This window comes from Heteronotia binoei, chromosome 5 (assembly GCF_032191835.1).
Source record: "Heteronotia binoei isolate CCM8104 ecotype False Entrance Well chromosome 5, APGP_CSIRO_Hbin_v1, whole genome shotgun sequence".
NCBI classification, from domain to species: Eukaryota; Metazoa; Chordata; class Lepidosauria; order Squamata; family Gekkonidae; genus Heteronotia; species Heteronotia binoei.
Window position 1 is genome coordinate 141,610,227 of NC_083227.1, and position 14,676 is coordinate 141,624,902.

Sequence of the window (14,676 nt, forward strand, 5' to 3'; positions counted from 1 at the left end):
GGCTGCAGAAGCTACTTTCCCGCCTTTTCCATTGACAGCTGTATACTTCTGAATAGCTATTCGGCAGTATACGGTGAGCCGTATTCGGCTGCCGCATAATAGGCGGCAATGGGAATTGGCTACGGCCAATTCCGTATACAGCTGAATCAGTGTTGATTCGGCTGTATATACAGTTCGGCCGAACCGAATGCACACCCCTAGACAGAACTCTGATTTTCTTTTTGGAGAGAATGACAAGTTTTACCCATTCACAAATTAAGATTCATGTGCAAAGATAGCATAGGGTATACCAGCTTGTAGCATGCTCTATCTTGTTACTACTGGATATGTTAACTTTGCTTGTAGAAAAGTCATGTATTTATAATTTCCTATATGTCAAATAGTACAATTTTATATGTCAGTTCAGTTACCTTTATTGGCATTAAAAGAGAGATAAAAAAGAAAATTTAGATATAAACACATATGCAAAAAAGTAAAGGTAGTCACTCATTCATACAAATAGATAAAACATGCCATCAGGAGTCAATAAAAGAATGTTCTAAAAGGGACTAAAATCCATTAAAAATGTCAAAATCAATCTGTCAAACACAAGTTTAAGTTACAATACATTACTGCAAATAAGAAGAGCAGCCTGCAAAAACTTTGCCACAGCATCGGTTATGATCCCAGTTCCCATAAGTGTTGTTCAGTAGATACAGTAGTTTATATGCATCAGGAAGCTCTAAGATACTATCAAGAATTAACAATAAAATGCTGTGGCAAATATTAACATAATAACAGCATTCTAATAACACGTGAGATGCTGTTTCAATAGACCCACTTGCACAACGGTATAGTCTATTAGCAAAAGGTATACTGTTAAATCTCCCAGTTAAAATCGCTGAAGGGGAGGGCATTGGACCTAGCAACAGAAAAGGTTCTGCGTAGTGCTGAAGTCTGAAGTTTGTAAAAATAGCTAGCAGGAAAGCCCACGGAAGGCAAGATCCCATGACTAAGAGGGGAGCATGTCTTGTTAGCTTCATTGTACAGTTCAGATAGCTCTACCTCAAATAATCTGTCCCTTATTGTTCTCATTGCCTCTGGTTCTGAAAGGGAGAGAAGAGATTCAAAAGAGATATTCAGTATTCAGTTTTATATGTGTAATTATAAATGATGTTTTATGCTATTAAAGTACTAGATCTGATCAGAAGGAACATATGGCATAAATTTCACCCTCCCTCCCCAATTTGGAGAGCAACCAATTCTTTAGACTTATTTTTTACAATAAAACAGAGTAGTGCCTAAGTTTACCTAGGACCTGGATGGAAAATAACAGTACATACTGTCAGTTGCAAACAGAAAATTTAGTCTTGTTTCTTGTGGTTGCTTCCCTTTCATTATAGTGAAAGTTAGTTTAGAAAATTGAACATCTAGAGCCCAGAACACAGTTGCATGTAGGATGGGCATCAACCAAATTACGAACTGAAATTTGTCATGAATCTCAGTTCATGCCATGTTGCTCCCGCAAACCTCCCTTGAAATTCCCAGGTGGCTTTGGGAGGTTTGTGTGGTTCATGTTGGTAGATGTGCTAGTGCTGACAGTGGGGCTTGGAGGAGGCATTTAAAGAGACCATGTCTTCTCCAAGCCATGGTGTCATAAATCAGTGAGGCATTTAAAGACCTTCTGAGTTCACTCATCAAGTTGTGCTGCGATAGCTTGCAAAAGCCATTTAAATTATTTTTGCTCATAACAGACCTCATAAAGGGTGCCAGATCATTTTTAAAATGGTTGAACAATATAGGGGCCAAAATACAGCCTTGCTTGACACCCATTGTAATTGCAATCTTAGAGGTTAGGTTTTCATCTTTTGAGCGTCTAACCTGATTACTTAGTTTCTTTCGCAGATTGTCCCTGGGCACTGAATCTAAAGCTCCCTTAAGGTCTAAGAAAGCTGTGTATAATTTGGGTCCTTTCCCTTTCCTGTATTTATTTACTAGATGTCTAAGGACTGCACAATGGTCCAAGGTTGACTTACCCATACAAAAGCCAATTTGCTCCGGCCCCAGGGTTTGCTGGTCTAGCATCCAAGATTTAAGCTTATTGGCCAAGTAATTGGCATACAGCTTCCCCATGATGAATAAGAGACTGATCAGTCTATAATTATTTGGGAGCTGAGGGTCTCCGTTTTGAAAGATGGGCACTAAGACAGCATTCTTCCATGCTTCTGGTATTACACCAGACCTATCTATGGCTATAAAAAGGGCTGCTAGGAAGGGGGCCCACCACTGTGGAAAAGCCTTGATAGCCTCAGGGGGAATAGCATCAGGCCCTGGGACTTTTCCCAGTTTAAGTCCTATGGTTAGAGATTCAGTCTCCTCAACTGCATTGGAGCCCAAATTGGACAATCATCCAGACAAATCAAATTCCTCTTCAGGATTGTACCTGGTCTCCTGAAAAATCATAAAATGCTTATACCAGCAATCAGCTGTGATCAAGCTATTTACTGAACCATTTCTTCCCATTGAGTCAGCTGTCAGGGACCAGAATTTCCTTGAGTCATTGTTAACTGTGGCCTGCAGGAGAGGTTCCCAGCTTTTAAGCAGAACATTTTTTCTGCTTGTCCTTATAGAGTTGGTGTAAAGCCTTTTTAAATTCAAAGTATTCCAATGGGACATGGACTAAATTTGACTCCCTATAGCGATGGTAAATATCACATAAGTGGCTCTTCATCACCTGACACTATCAAACCAACCGCATGCAGAGACTTCCCCGATGCCCCGTTGTTGCTTTGCATGCAGTGAATGTCATGATCCCAGAAAGTTCATTTACAAACTTATCATATGACAAGATCCGCTCTGATGGTGTGGTATCTAATAGAGCTACAAATTTATCTAGGATGCTAGGGTCAGGACAAGCCCTGTTACACACTTATTTCCTATTTTGACATTTATTGCTTCTAATGTTGTTCCCCCTTAATTGGATCCATACAGCTGTTAACCTTGTACACTTGACTTGTTCCTGTTTTGTCTCAAAATGTCCACATCATGTTATATGCTAATTTGTTTTCCCAGTCTGCTTATACATTTGAATGGTTTTCTTCCATTTCATTGTGTCCGAAGAAATGTGTATGTGCGCATGAACATTTATAGCTTGAATAAAACTTTGTTGGTCTTAAAGGTGCCGCTGTAATTTTATTCTGTTTCTTCAGACCAACATAGCTGCCTGCCTGGATCTATTAACATCAGATAATTAGACATATCTGGAAATTGCAGAGAACTGCAGTTCTCAGTTGATAGTCTCACTTTTTTTTTTTTGGTAACACATGTGGAAATACAAATTATTTCCTTGGTGTTTATGTCCTATGAAAGCTATTTCTACAGTTATTAATGCATTTATTAGAATGATGTATGAGATCACCATCTAGTGGTGGAAGAAGAGAATCCCTGTGGTAGTCATGGTAAATGGAATGAATAATTAAAACTGCATGTAAAGTTGGGTGTAATTTCTGATCTTTAATGCTCCTGACATGCATATTATTTTGAACTATTATTATGGTATTTTTAAAAACTATCTTAGGCTGAAGCAACACTGTTGATTTTTCTTTTGGATACTTTGATCTATTTTGTTACCAAAGTGGTGGGCTTAGAGTCTTCCCATCATTTAGGCTGATGGCTTTGTTTTTTCTTTCTCAGCCTGTGATTAAATTATTTTCCCCCCCTCTGACATGGAGGACATCTTGGTGGGTAATTTCCACCATCCTTACAGGAGGCAGGACCAACTTCCTCTTCCTGTCTGTGTCGCGGAAGTCACCCACCTTCTCAGTTCTGTTCCTGTCTCAACAGGTGAAGCAGTTCTTTCACAGGCTCTTTACCTTTTAGAGCAGAGGTTCCCAAACTTATTTGGCCTAACGCCCCCTTTTCAGAAAAAAAAGTTATGCAGCGCCCCCCTGGAAATCTACCTTCAAGAAGTGGACTAAAAAATGCAATTACATATTTGCAGATAGATTAAACAAAGATGTTGTAAAGAAGAAGAACTGCAGATTTATAGCCCGCCCATCTCCCTGAATCAGAGACTCAGAGCGGCTTACAATCTCCTATGTCTTCTCTCTCCACAACAGACACCCTGTGAGGTGAGTGGGGCTGAGAGGGCTCTCACAGCAGCTGCCCTTTCAAGGACAACACCTGCTATAGCTATGATTGACCCAAGGCCATTCCAGCAGGTGCAAGTGGAGGAGTGGGGAATCAAACCCCATTCTCCCAGATAAGAGTCCACACACTTAACCAGTACACCAAACTGGCTCTCAAAGAAGACACTTTGAAGCTTGAAATTTTAAAATTATTTTATAAAATCAACCATAGTAACATTCGCATACACAGAGAATTTTTGAAATTTCTTTGTAATTATTACCCCCCCTCCCCTTGTCAGCTCCTTGGAAGCCCCTGACAAAGTGCAGGCAATGTTTGCCCTGTGAAGAAAAGCAGCAGCGTGGCAGCACTGCCTGGGGCTCTTGGCTGGCCTGCTGGCTGGCGCAATCGTGCCACTAGGGAAGGGGGAGTAAGGGGGTGCCCAGCAGCGCCTCCTGGCAGGGTGGCACCCTAGGTGATTGCTTACCCACCTACTCCCATGCACTGGCCCTGCAGAAGCAAGGTTGCCACTTTTGGAAAAGTCAGGGAAATGGAAATTGGTCAGGGAAATTGTGATTAAAATATATTCAAGCAGTGGATTTTTGACCTGCTGCTGAAAGGGCATGATCTGTTCTTGTGGCAACTGGAAGAGAGAAGTAGCAAAATACAAGTAAAAATGATGCCCTTTCCCAGTTCCACCTTTTTCTCAGCTCCACCCCCAGCAACCAGCCTAATGTGTTTGTTGAGCTCTGTCTCTGCATGATTTCCAAGGTCTGCCTGTAGCATTGGCAAAGTGAGGCGAGTTTAGCAATATACAAACTTTAAACATCTGTTTTCGTTCCTCCCTGCTAGTACTACATTTAACTTACATATAAAAATAAGCATGTTTTTGGGTCATGCTTGTGTATGGAATGGATGTTTTCTCTCCTGCTAAACCCAGCACAGCGTTGCAAATGAGAAGCTTGACGCTCTGTAGAAAACCTTGTGAGGAGCAAGCTACAGGTTGAAACTCTTCAGAGAAGTTTGTGTAATTGCCTCAGTGCTTCTACTGTCCTGACTTGAACTGTATTGCTGAGAGAGAAACTGCAAGCAACCTTGAGAAGCTGCTAGCTATAGCAAGTATTGATTAGGATAGACTAGTAAGGTTTTTTTGTTTCTGCCTTTCTTGTTTGTCTGTATATCTCTATTTTTTTATTCTGTCTTGTAAATAAACTGCATCCTTCTTATATTTTAATTGGAAGGAGTTCTGGTCCTCATTACTAGTCTAATTGGGTGAAATCGCTCTAAGTAGCAGACAAAAAGGAACCCTCTATTTTTGTTAACTGGAATTTTTCTCTAAATTAGACATTCGGGACCCCTCGCAGAAACATGATGTTTTGACACCTCTCACCCTCTTTTCTTCCTTTATGCCTCCACTGCCCCCTTGTTTTTATTTACCGCCCCCCCCCATTGCACCCAAGTCTACTACTGCCCCCCTGGATCATTCTACTGCCCCCCAGGGGCAATATCACCCACTTTGGGAAACACTGTTCTAGAGCCTTTAATTACCTCTCCCTTCTTTTACTAACTATTCTTTATACCTTTTATTCAGTACTATATCACCTCTGTATCACCTTTTGCTCTCCATCCCCTCTTGGGGGGATCCCGCCACTCCTGATGTGATCCAGTAACTGAATAAGAGCACTTTAAAGATGCCATCAGGGTTTGTAATTGTAATGTAACTGATTCTGTCTGTCTGTCTATCATCCAACTATCATCCAACTATCATCCATCTATCCCTCTATCCCTACCCATCCCCTACCCTCATCTATCCATCTATCCAGTAACTGATTTTACTGTTCTACATCGCCCTGAGCCTGGCGCTGGCCAGGATAGGGCGATTCATCAAAAATAATAATAATAATAATAATAATAATAATAATAATAATAATAATAATAAAATCAATTTCACCTTCTATTCTTTATTCTTTGAAGCTTAATGTCTCCCCTCAGATACTCTAGCAGTCGTGGCAGCCATTTTGACAGTCTATAGATCAACTGTCGCTTTAAATCTCCAACTGGCTTCTAAGGAGCGCTCAAATGGATTTCTCTCAGGAGAGATGGAAGTTCTGCTCACAGCTATCACTGTTGAGCAGATCACTGCAAGTTCAGACATGCCCCCAAATTGGCTTGCTAGGGTCACCCTAGTCAAACCAATGACTCAGAAACTTTGCTAGTCTTAAAGGTGCCAGGTGGCTCACAAATGTGTGAAAAAGTGCTACCTTTTGAAACCTGCCACAGAACCAACTGTGTGCTCCAGTTTCAAGTGGCAGCCATTTTGAATGGTCTAATTCTGAGCACAGAGATTCCTTGTAGGCTTCTAGAGGTGCTCCAACCCCAGAGAAACTGGGAACAATTTTTCTCTGAAGGAGATGGATCCAAGATTGCTCCCTTCAGAGCAAACCTTGACAGCTGAACCAAGTGCTTTTCTCTAGATGGGTAATATGCTGGGACTCTGACTTTTCTGCCTGATTTTATGAATATGTTAAGACAAACAATGGGGGAGGAGATCTGTAGTTTCTGCCGCAGTGGAAGTATATGATCTAGCAGGGCTCCATCTGTCTCTTCTCTCCACCCTCCCAACAGACTAGTACAATTTGTGAAATGGGTTCTCAATGACCTAACCATGGCAGCATGGAAAACCCCTATTACTATGAAGCAGAGGGACCCACTGGGAGGGTGAACCTTCCTCAGTAGTGACCTGGAAGAAAAGCGAGGAGAATTTTTATCAGATGGTGAAAAAGAGATTACTGTTCCTGAATAATCTATTCTATTTTTCAAGACGGAGGATTATTAATACCTTCTAGCCAAAACCTTGTCAGCCTTAGAACTGCACTTGGACAAGAGAGCAGAATTCGTGTCGAAAAAGACAGATGGACTAACTGTTTTTGTAACTGTACACCTTTATGTTATGGAAGCCAACTTACTCTGGCTATACCCCCAACACCATCCCTACCTATGTCGGCATGGGGGCGGACACCTCTTGTTATACTGACATCTGTCTGCTCCATCCCTTTATGGTGCCTTGAAGCTATGATGTTCTAGCTCGGGGGCGGGGAAGGGATCTGGAAACTGCTCATGTTTAGCTATTTATTGCTGGAATTGTTTTTATCAATATATGTATGATTTTACTGTCGTTTCCTGCCCTGAGCTCTGTGTATTCAGAGATTGGCGGTACATAAATCTAAATTATAAATAAATATATTTTGGACAATCCATATATTTAATGTGTGGACTGAGCCTATAGCATGGAATTTATTTTCCCTCCTAGTAGAGGCTGTTCAGATAATAACCACTGCTGAGCCTGGCTTGCTGTCCACCCATGGTTTTTAAGCTAATGCTTTGCCAAAGGGGCTTCTGCTGTGCTTTGAGTCTGGCAGTTTTCCAGGCCTTACGCTAAGTCTTTTTCCCACTCTTCCTGTCTCTGGCAGAATGGGGTGTTTGGATCCCTCCCAAACACTGCATGGCTGAAAGATGTTGTAGTAAATCCATTTTGACTAGGAATCCACAAGCAAATAAACCATCCTGGCCCATTGCTAAGCTTACGGTGAATGGAAGGGTAAAGTATAGCAGAATACTCTGTAAACAGCCTCTGTGGCGTGAGGTCAACATACAGCTTAGAGAAAAGGAAATGGATCCTTATGTAATTAACATTTAGCTTTCTTATTATGCATGGAATGGCAGAAAGCTGGCATCACTTCTGAGTAGCTAGGTTAAGTGCTGAATCCTCTTGAGCCTCTTCCCTTTCTGAAAACATTTTAGTTCTTCTATACACATAAAACATTTTAGTTCTTCTATACACATAATACGGAAGTGGTTCTGACATTCCAAAACAAGACCTTTGAAAAGATTTTAGGATTATCTGATGTGTTTTATTAAATGGATTATTTTGTTCTACTCCAATCAGGCTTGTGGGGTAACATCTGGTGAGGTCAGAAAAGCCAGTGGTTTTTTTCCCAGCAATATTAAATGTGTTGGTGTGCGTTAAATACAGTTTCCTCTGTCCCTGTCCTGTATTATCACTGGTTTTATGTTCTTCATTTTCAACGATTGCCATACAACATTTCTGAATGTGTCACTGAATGGACTGGCTTGGGCCCAAACTAATGTTTCCAGAGGTGAAGGATTTCTACCAATGAAACACAATCCCACCCCCACCCCCAATAGTTTGAAATGAACCTAAGATGTTATTCATGGGAGAGAAGAGGCAGGGATATCATATTCTGCAAGTGGAACTCCTTACACCCCCCTGGAAACATTAAAGTGGATCCAAGCCATTGATACACATGAAGTAGCTTGCTTCCATATAGTTTATTCATAGCTTTATTATTCAGATTTTTGAAGATCGCCATTGACCCTCAAAGTTTGTTAGGCCCAGTGGGGCATAGTCCTTAAACAATAATCACAGGGTGTCACAAACCAGAGCAGATATGACTTCCCTGCTAGAGTTGTGATATGAGTAGGTATTGAAAGAGGCAAAGCTGAAGGAGAAAATGTAGAATAGCAGAAAATGAGCAGGAGGGTGAAATTCAGGACCATCAGAAGGGAAACCTGGAAACACTTATGGCTAGTTGTAATGATAGGTCCTTAAAAGTACTCTTCAGTTGTGAAAGTAAATAGTTAGTGTCCATATATTGTTGGTGCTCAGGCTGCAGAGTAAACAGCAGGCAGTTGATACCTTCTAGGGCTATAGGCTGAAGGACTTGAGGCCAGTTTCTTAGTTGAATTGACTGGGCTGGGGAAAAGTTCTTCTGTGCATTGCCTCTCCTTAATCTGGTCCTTCTAATACTCATGCACATTTCTGATTCCTGAGCACCCCTCCCATCTCTGCCTGTAGAAATATTAAAAGGACCACTTTCAAAATTTCCTACTGTAGTCTTCTTTCAGACAAGTTTGGATATGGCTTGGTTACCAAGCAGCATTCCTGGGTATTTACTGGCTATTTATCAAGCAGCATTCCTGGGTATTTACTGGGATGTCTGCATTCTCCCTACTTCACAGGTCCCTCCTCTCACCTCCAGGTAGTGAGCGTCTTATATTACAAAAGAACCTGATAGCAGATGATGAATTGCATCTGTGTCCTGAACTCAACTTTGCCATGTTTTGTTTTGTTAACTTCTTAGCCCAGAAGCATGATCTTATGTTTTGAGCACCACATTGGTGGTCTCCTTGAGGCATCATCTTAGGAATACCAGGGTGTGTTTGTTTCTTGGTCTGTCTCAAATAGTGGAAAGCAAAGTAGTAGTTCAGACTCTAATTTTGCCAATAAATGGAGCAGGTTAAGCTGATGTTGCCCTGACCTGGACTGCCCAGGCTAGCCTGATCTGGTTGAATCTTGGAAGCTAAGCAGGGTCAGCCCTGGTTAGTAGGGATGGGTATGAACTGACTTATGAACCATAGCTTGTGATGAACTGGGCTGGTTTGTTGGTTCACAAACCACAATTTGGGCAATCTCATTGTTCACGAACTGCCCACAAACTACTGTGTTTTTCACAGTGGCTTGTTCTGTTTGCAGGTCTCTTTAAATGTCTGCCCTTCATTTACTGTGGCATGCTGCCATGACATAACATGCCACATGAAGAGAAGGAATTTAAACAGACCTACATGCCTTCCCTTTATTTGCTGAGGTGTGCCGTGGTGGTGGTGCGACTCATTGAGTGAAATGAAGGAGTTTTAAAATGCCCCCCTGCAGAAGCTCTCCCCAACTCTCAAACCAACAAATCATGAACCAGTTCAGAAAACTGAAGTTAATGAGGGTTCATGGTTCGTTCTTTCTCATGAACCATGAACAACCTCAATTTTTTTGATTTATGTCAATCCCTGTTGATTAGTAGTGGTAGGCCACCAAGAAAGTTCAGGCAAGCAACAGCAAACCACCTCTGATTTTCTCTTGCCTTAAAAACCCTATGGTGTAATAAGTCAGCTGCTACTTGATGGCAACAAACAAACATGATGTTGCAGTCTGTATAATAAAGGTTGATGGGTGGGTGTGGATAACAGCAAATATAAGTTAAAGTTATCTCTTTAACTAGTAAACTAGTTCAAATATTCTACATAACACCTGTCCGATAAGAACAAGAATGCTCTTTGTTATCAGTATCTAAATGTCATGCAGTTCTCAAAAAGACTTCTTGGAAAGAAGGCTTTAGTGGCAGGCACAAGACACTCACCAGGCATCCTTGTTCTTATCGGACAGGTGTTATGTAGAATATTTGAACTAGTTTACTTTCCCTGTTGAAAAGAACAGTATTAAAACTGTATCCCCCCCCCCTTTTTTAAAAGAAGGCATCTTAAAAAAAAAAAAAAAAAAGCAGCCCTGTGGCGCAGAGTGGTAAAGCAGCAGTACTGCAGTACTGTGATCTGAACTCTCTGCTCACGGCCTGAGTTCTATCTCAGCGAAAGCTGATTCAGGTAGCCGGCCCAAGGTTGACTCAGCCTTCCATTCTTCCGAGGTTGGTAAAATGAGTACCCAGCTTGCTGAGGGGAAAGTGTAAAAGGCTGGGGAAGGCAATGGCAAACCACCCCGTAAAAAGTCTGCCATGAAAATGTGAAAGCAACGTCACCCCAGAGACAAAAACGACTGGTGCTTTGCTTGCACAAGGGACCTTTCCTTTCCTTTTCCTTTAAAAAAAACCTTAAATGGTTTTTTATGACTGTCCAATCTTTGAGATAAACACAAATTGCAACTCATACGTTGTATGAAATTGCATGTTTTTTTAGAGGACTGTTTCTTCCATTCCTGTGATACACTTCTCAGGCCCTCGGGCTCTGCTTCTAGTACTGCAGCTTTTCTTGGAACACTTGATTTGTGCATGTTTCTCTATGAAAGAATGATGGAAGGGATCTTTTTAGTGTTTTGTTCTTCTCCAGAATTATTCTTGCAGCTATTCGTACAACAGCTTAGTTCCCTTTATCATGGTCTTTCTTTAAGAGACAGCCTTTGTACTTTCAAAACAACCATGCCTGACATGAAGGAAACGGCTTTAAAGTTAGCAGGATGTCACATTCTAGTATTCTGTGGCTCATTGTCTTCGTTTTTTTCTTGTTTTTCTCGGCAGATCTGTCGTCAGCAAAGCGGAAATTTGCAGATTCCTTGAATGATTTTAAATTTCGATGTATAGGTGATGCAGAAACAGATGATGAAATATGTATAGGTAAGTTCATGGCCTTCAGACCAATGTGGGCTTGTTCCGAACAGCTGATTTAGTTGTTGAAACTGAAGTGGAATCCATTGATGAAACATGCACAATGTCAACTATATTGGTCTATTTTGTGAACAGAGAAGTTCTATTTTGTCTTCAGAAAGTTCTCAGAAGTGTCTAGTCTTCTGAAGTAGATGATCTGTGACTGAAGAGAGGCACTGTTAACTTTTAAGTTACTCCTTTTTATAAGAAGGTTGACATTCAAGGTGAAGTCCCTGATCTGCCGGAGAAGGCTATAACATCTGTCTCTTGGTAACCAAAGCAATGTAAATGTGGAGTGGAATATTATTTACTCTTTGCCTGAAACAACTAGCAGCTGGCTACTAAATAGTATGGTTGGCTCTTGACTGACTCTTGTTTTTCTTTGTGTTCTATGGCTTATGTGATATTTTCATAGTTGATTTTAATTGTAATCTCCCATGAGGGCAGTGCTGTTGTAGATATGCAAATGTTATGATTAAATAGATAGCAGAGCTATTTTTGATTTTAACCTCCTTGTTCCCAAAAGGACTGGTAACAATGATACAACAAAAAAATATAGCAAAAACACATGAGCCTAACACATTTCCCATTCGTGGGACGATTTGCTATGCTCTGTTCACTTAATGCTTCCCAGGTTCAAAGAATCTTGCTTTGCATCTGGAAGAAACTGAAGCAGATCAAGAAGCTGAAAGGTGAAAAGAACTATTTCAGGTCCATCCAGTATAACTCCTTTCCTATGCGTCAGATGCTGATGTTCAAGAAGGCCTTTTGTGAATGTGTGTTTGGTCTACAGCTGAATCCTGAGGGCTGCTGTGGTGGATGTGGCTGGCCTCTGTTGCTGCTGAGGTGCCACTGGTCTATTCTCTTGGCCGGGGAAAAAACATATGTCTCTCAGACAGTATAGCAAGCATGCTGAAGACCTCAGCAACCCCAACCAGGCAGTGGCACCCAGTGATGTTAGTCTGAATGGTACACACAGGCAGAACCACTCACTGCCTGTGGATCTGGCCACTGCCCCTTGATGCCAGTCCTCCCCATGGAGAGCCAGCAGACGGGAAGGAAGGATTCAGTGACAGTGCAACCCCCAGAGAAGCATGTGGCCTGAACATTCTCCCCCACAATCCCATAGGGGAAGGATGCCCATACAATTGGCAGAATACTTACCCCTCCCCAGCAAGGGTCTGAATGGCAGCAGAAGTGCTGCCCTCACACAACCGTCCTTGCTGTAAGCCACATAAACTCCTTCCCCTGGGAAAGTAAAAACAAAAACAGAGACCAGATCTCCCCATGCCAAACCCACATCCCCCCATGCCAAAGACTAGCATACTAACCACTGAGCAAGAAGGCAGATGAAAAGGAGGCATGCCATCAAGCAGTAGGCACTCCACCAGCCACATGCATACTATCAGAGAGCACTGCAAAGGCGGGCATGGCTGGACAGCCACAGGCATATCATGGTCAGGGCTCCTGGTCTGATTCCCATTTGGAAAGAGGCCAGAGGCAGGCAGACTTAAACCTGATGTTTAGCCCCTACAAACTGCAAAAGGGGAAACAGGATGGCCCAGCTGATAGACTGCAATGTAGAGCCATCATTTTGACAAGTTATGCCCCTTCACAAACCCCTCCATGACATACCCATGGCAGCAACTCCCCTGTTCTGTCTACCCTGAGCCCCTTGCAGACATACACGGCCGACTTCATGGCTTACAGATTCCACCAGTGCTGTGGGGCAGTGTAGGACCCAGAAATTGTGATCCGCTCATACTAGAACAGCCACACACCCCCTTGGACTGCTCACCAGCCCATTCCCTTTGCAAGCCTCACACAGCTGCCAGCAGAGGGTTCATGTGGGAAGGGGGTGGGAACCAACAGATGTAGTCAGTCTTCAGTGACTGCAGCCACTGGACCTCTATTACATTATGCAACTGGACTTCTGTTACATTATGCAATTGAACAAAGCAAAGTCCAGTGGCACCATAAAGACCAATGACGAGTGCATCATAGCATGTGCATCGCAAAACCAGAGGCTACCCTCTTGGATGTGTAAAGGGGAGATCACCCCAGGAAGCCCAAAAGGGATGTCTCAGGTCTGAGGGTAATGGTAAAAAATGTGTGTGGAGCAAGTCTCATCTGCCTCAAAAACAAGTCGACAGGGACAGAATTGTAGAATACCCCAGACTTTATTAAACAACAAATTATGATGTCTGATGATTAGGATTGCCAATTCCCTCTGTCTGGAGTGGCTCCTCTGCTTGTGTACACTGCTCCAAGGGGCTGTGGGTAGACAGAGTGAGCTGTCCCTAGCACAGCATTCATATGAGTGGCGTTGCCAGATGGAAAACATCCTGATGCAAGATGCTCAGGGCTGAAACCCATGACTTAACTAGAGTCTCAGGAACTGCACTGGTCATATTCATAAGAATATAAGAGAAGTCATGTTGGATCAGGCCAATGGCCCATCCAGTCCAACACTCTGTGTCTCACAGTGGCCAAAAAAAAAGGAGGTTCACAAGTGGGGCTAGAAGCCCTTCTACTTTGCCCCCCCCCCCCCCCAAGCACCAAGAGTACAGAGCATCACAGCCCCAGACAGTTCCAATAATATGCTGTGGCTAATAGCCACTGATGGACCTCTGCTCCATATTTTTATCCAAACCCCTCTTGAAGCTGGCTATGCCTGTAGCCACCACCACCTCCTGTGGCAGTGAATTCCACATGTTAATCACCCTTTGGGTGAAGAAGTACTTCCTTTTATCCATTCTAACCCTATTGCTCAGCAATTTCATTGAATGCCCATGAGTTCTTATATTGTGAGAAAGGGAGAAAAGTACTTCTTTCTCTACTTTCTCCATCCCATGCATAATCTTGTAAACCTCTAGCATGTCACCCCGCAGTCTACATTTCTCCAAGCTAAAGAGCCCCAAGCGTTTTAACCTTTCTTCATAGGGAAAGTGTTCCAAAACTTTAATCATTCTAGTTGCCCTTTTCTGGACTTTTTCCAATGCCAATTCCAATTCCAAATACCTTTATTGGCATAGAAATAAAAAGTACAGCATAGCAAATTTACATGGAGTTTCAGCTATAAAAACCATTCAAACATCAAGAAGGGGAGCTAATCTTTTGCTCCCTGATTGTTATGGCAGCCAAAAGGTACTTTGCAACCAGGCTTGTGATAGGGGAACATTGGTCAGATAGTAGAAAAAAAACTAACTTTGCTTCAGGTAATCCATAAAAATTAGACAGAATAGGTTTGATTATACAGTCTCTCACTTCCCCATAAAAATCACAATGAAGTAAGACATGGGCGACGGTTTCAAGGTGCCTTCCATTACATGGACAGACTCTATCCTGA

At 42.2% G+C, this 14,676-nt stretch overlaps 1 protein-coding gene across 2 annotated transcripts in view; it reads left to right on the forward strand.

Moving 5' to 3' along the window:
- ARHGAP26 (Rho GTPase activating protein 26) overlaps positions 1-14,676 on the forward strand; it is a 537,491-nt gene that overhangs the window by 114,205 nt on the left and 408,610 nt on the right. For both annotated transcript variants that reach the window (XM_060240533.1, XM_060240534.1), the window contains exon 2: positions 11,202-11,297. In XM_060240533.1, coding sequence (XP_060096516.1) covers positions 11,202-11,297 — 96 coding nt within the window. The remainder of the gene's footprint in view (positions 1-11,201; positions 11,298-14,676) is intronic.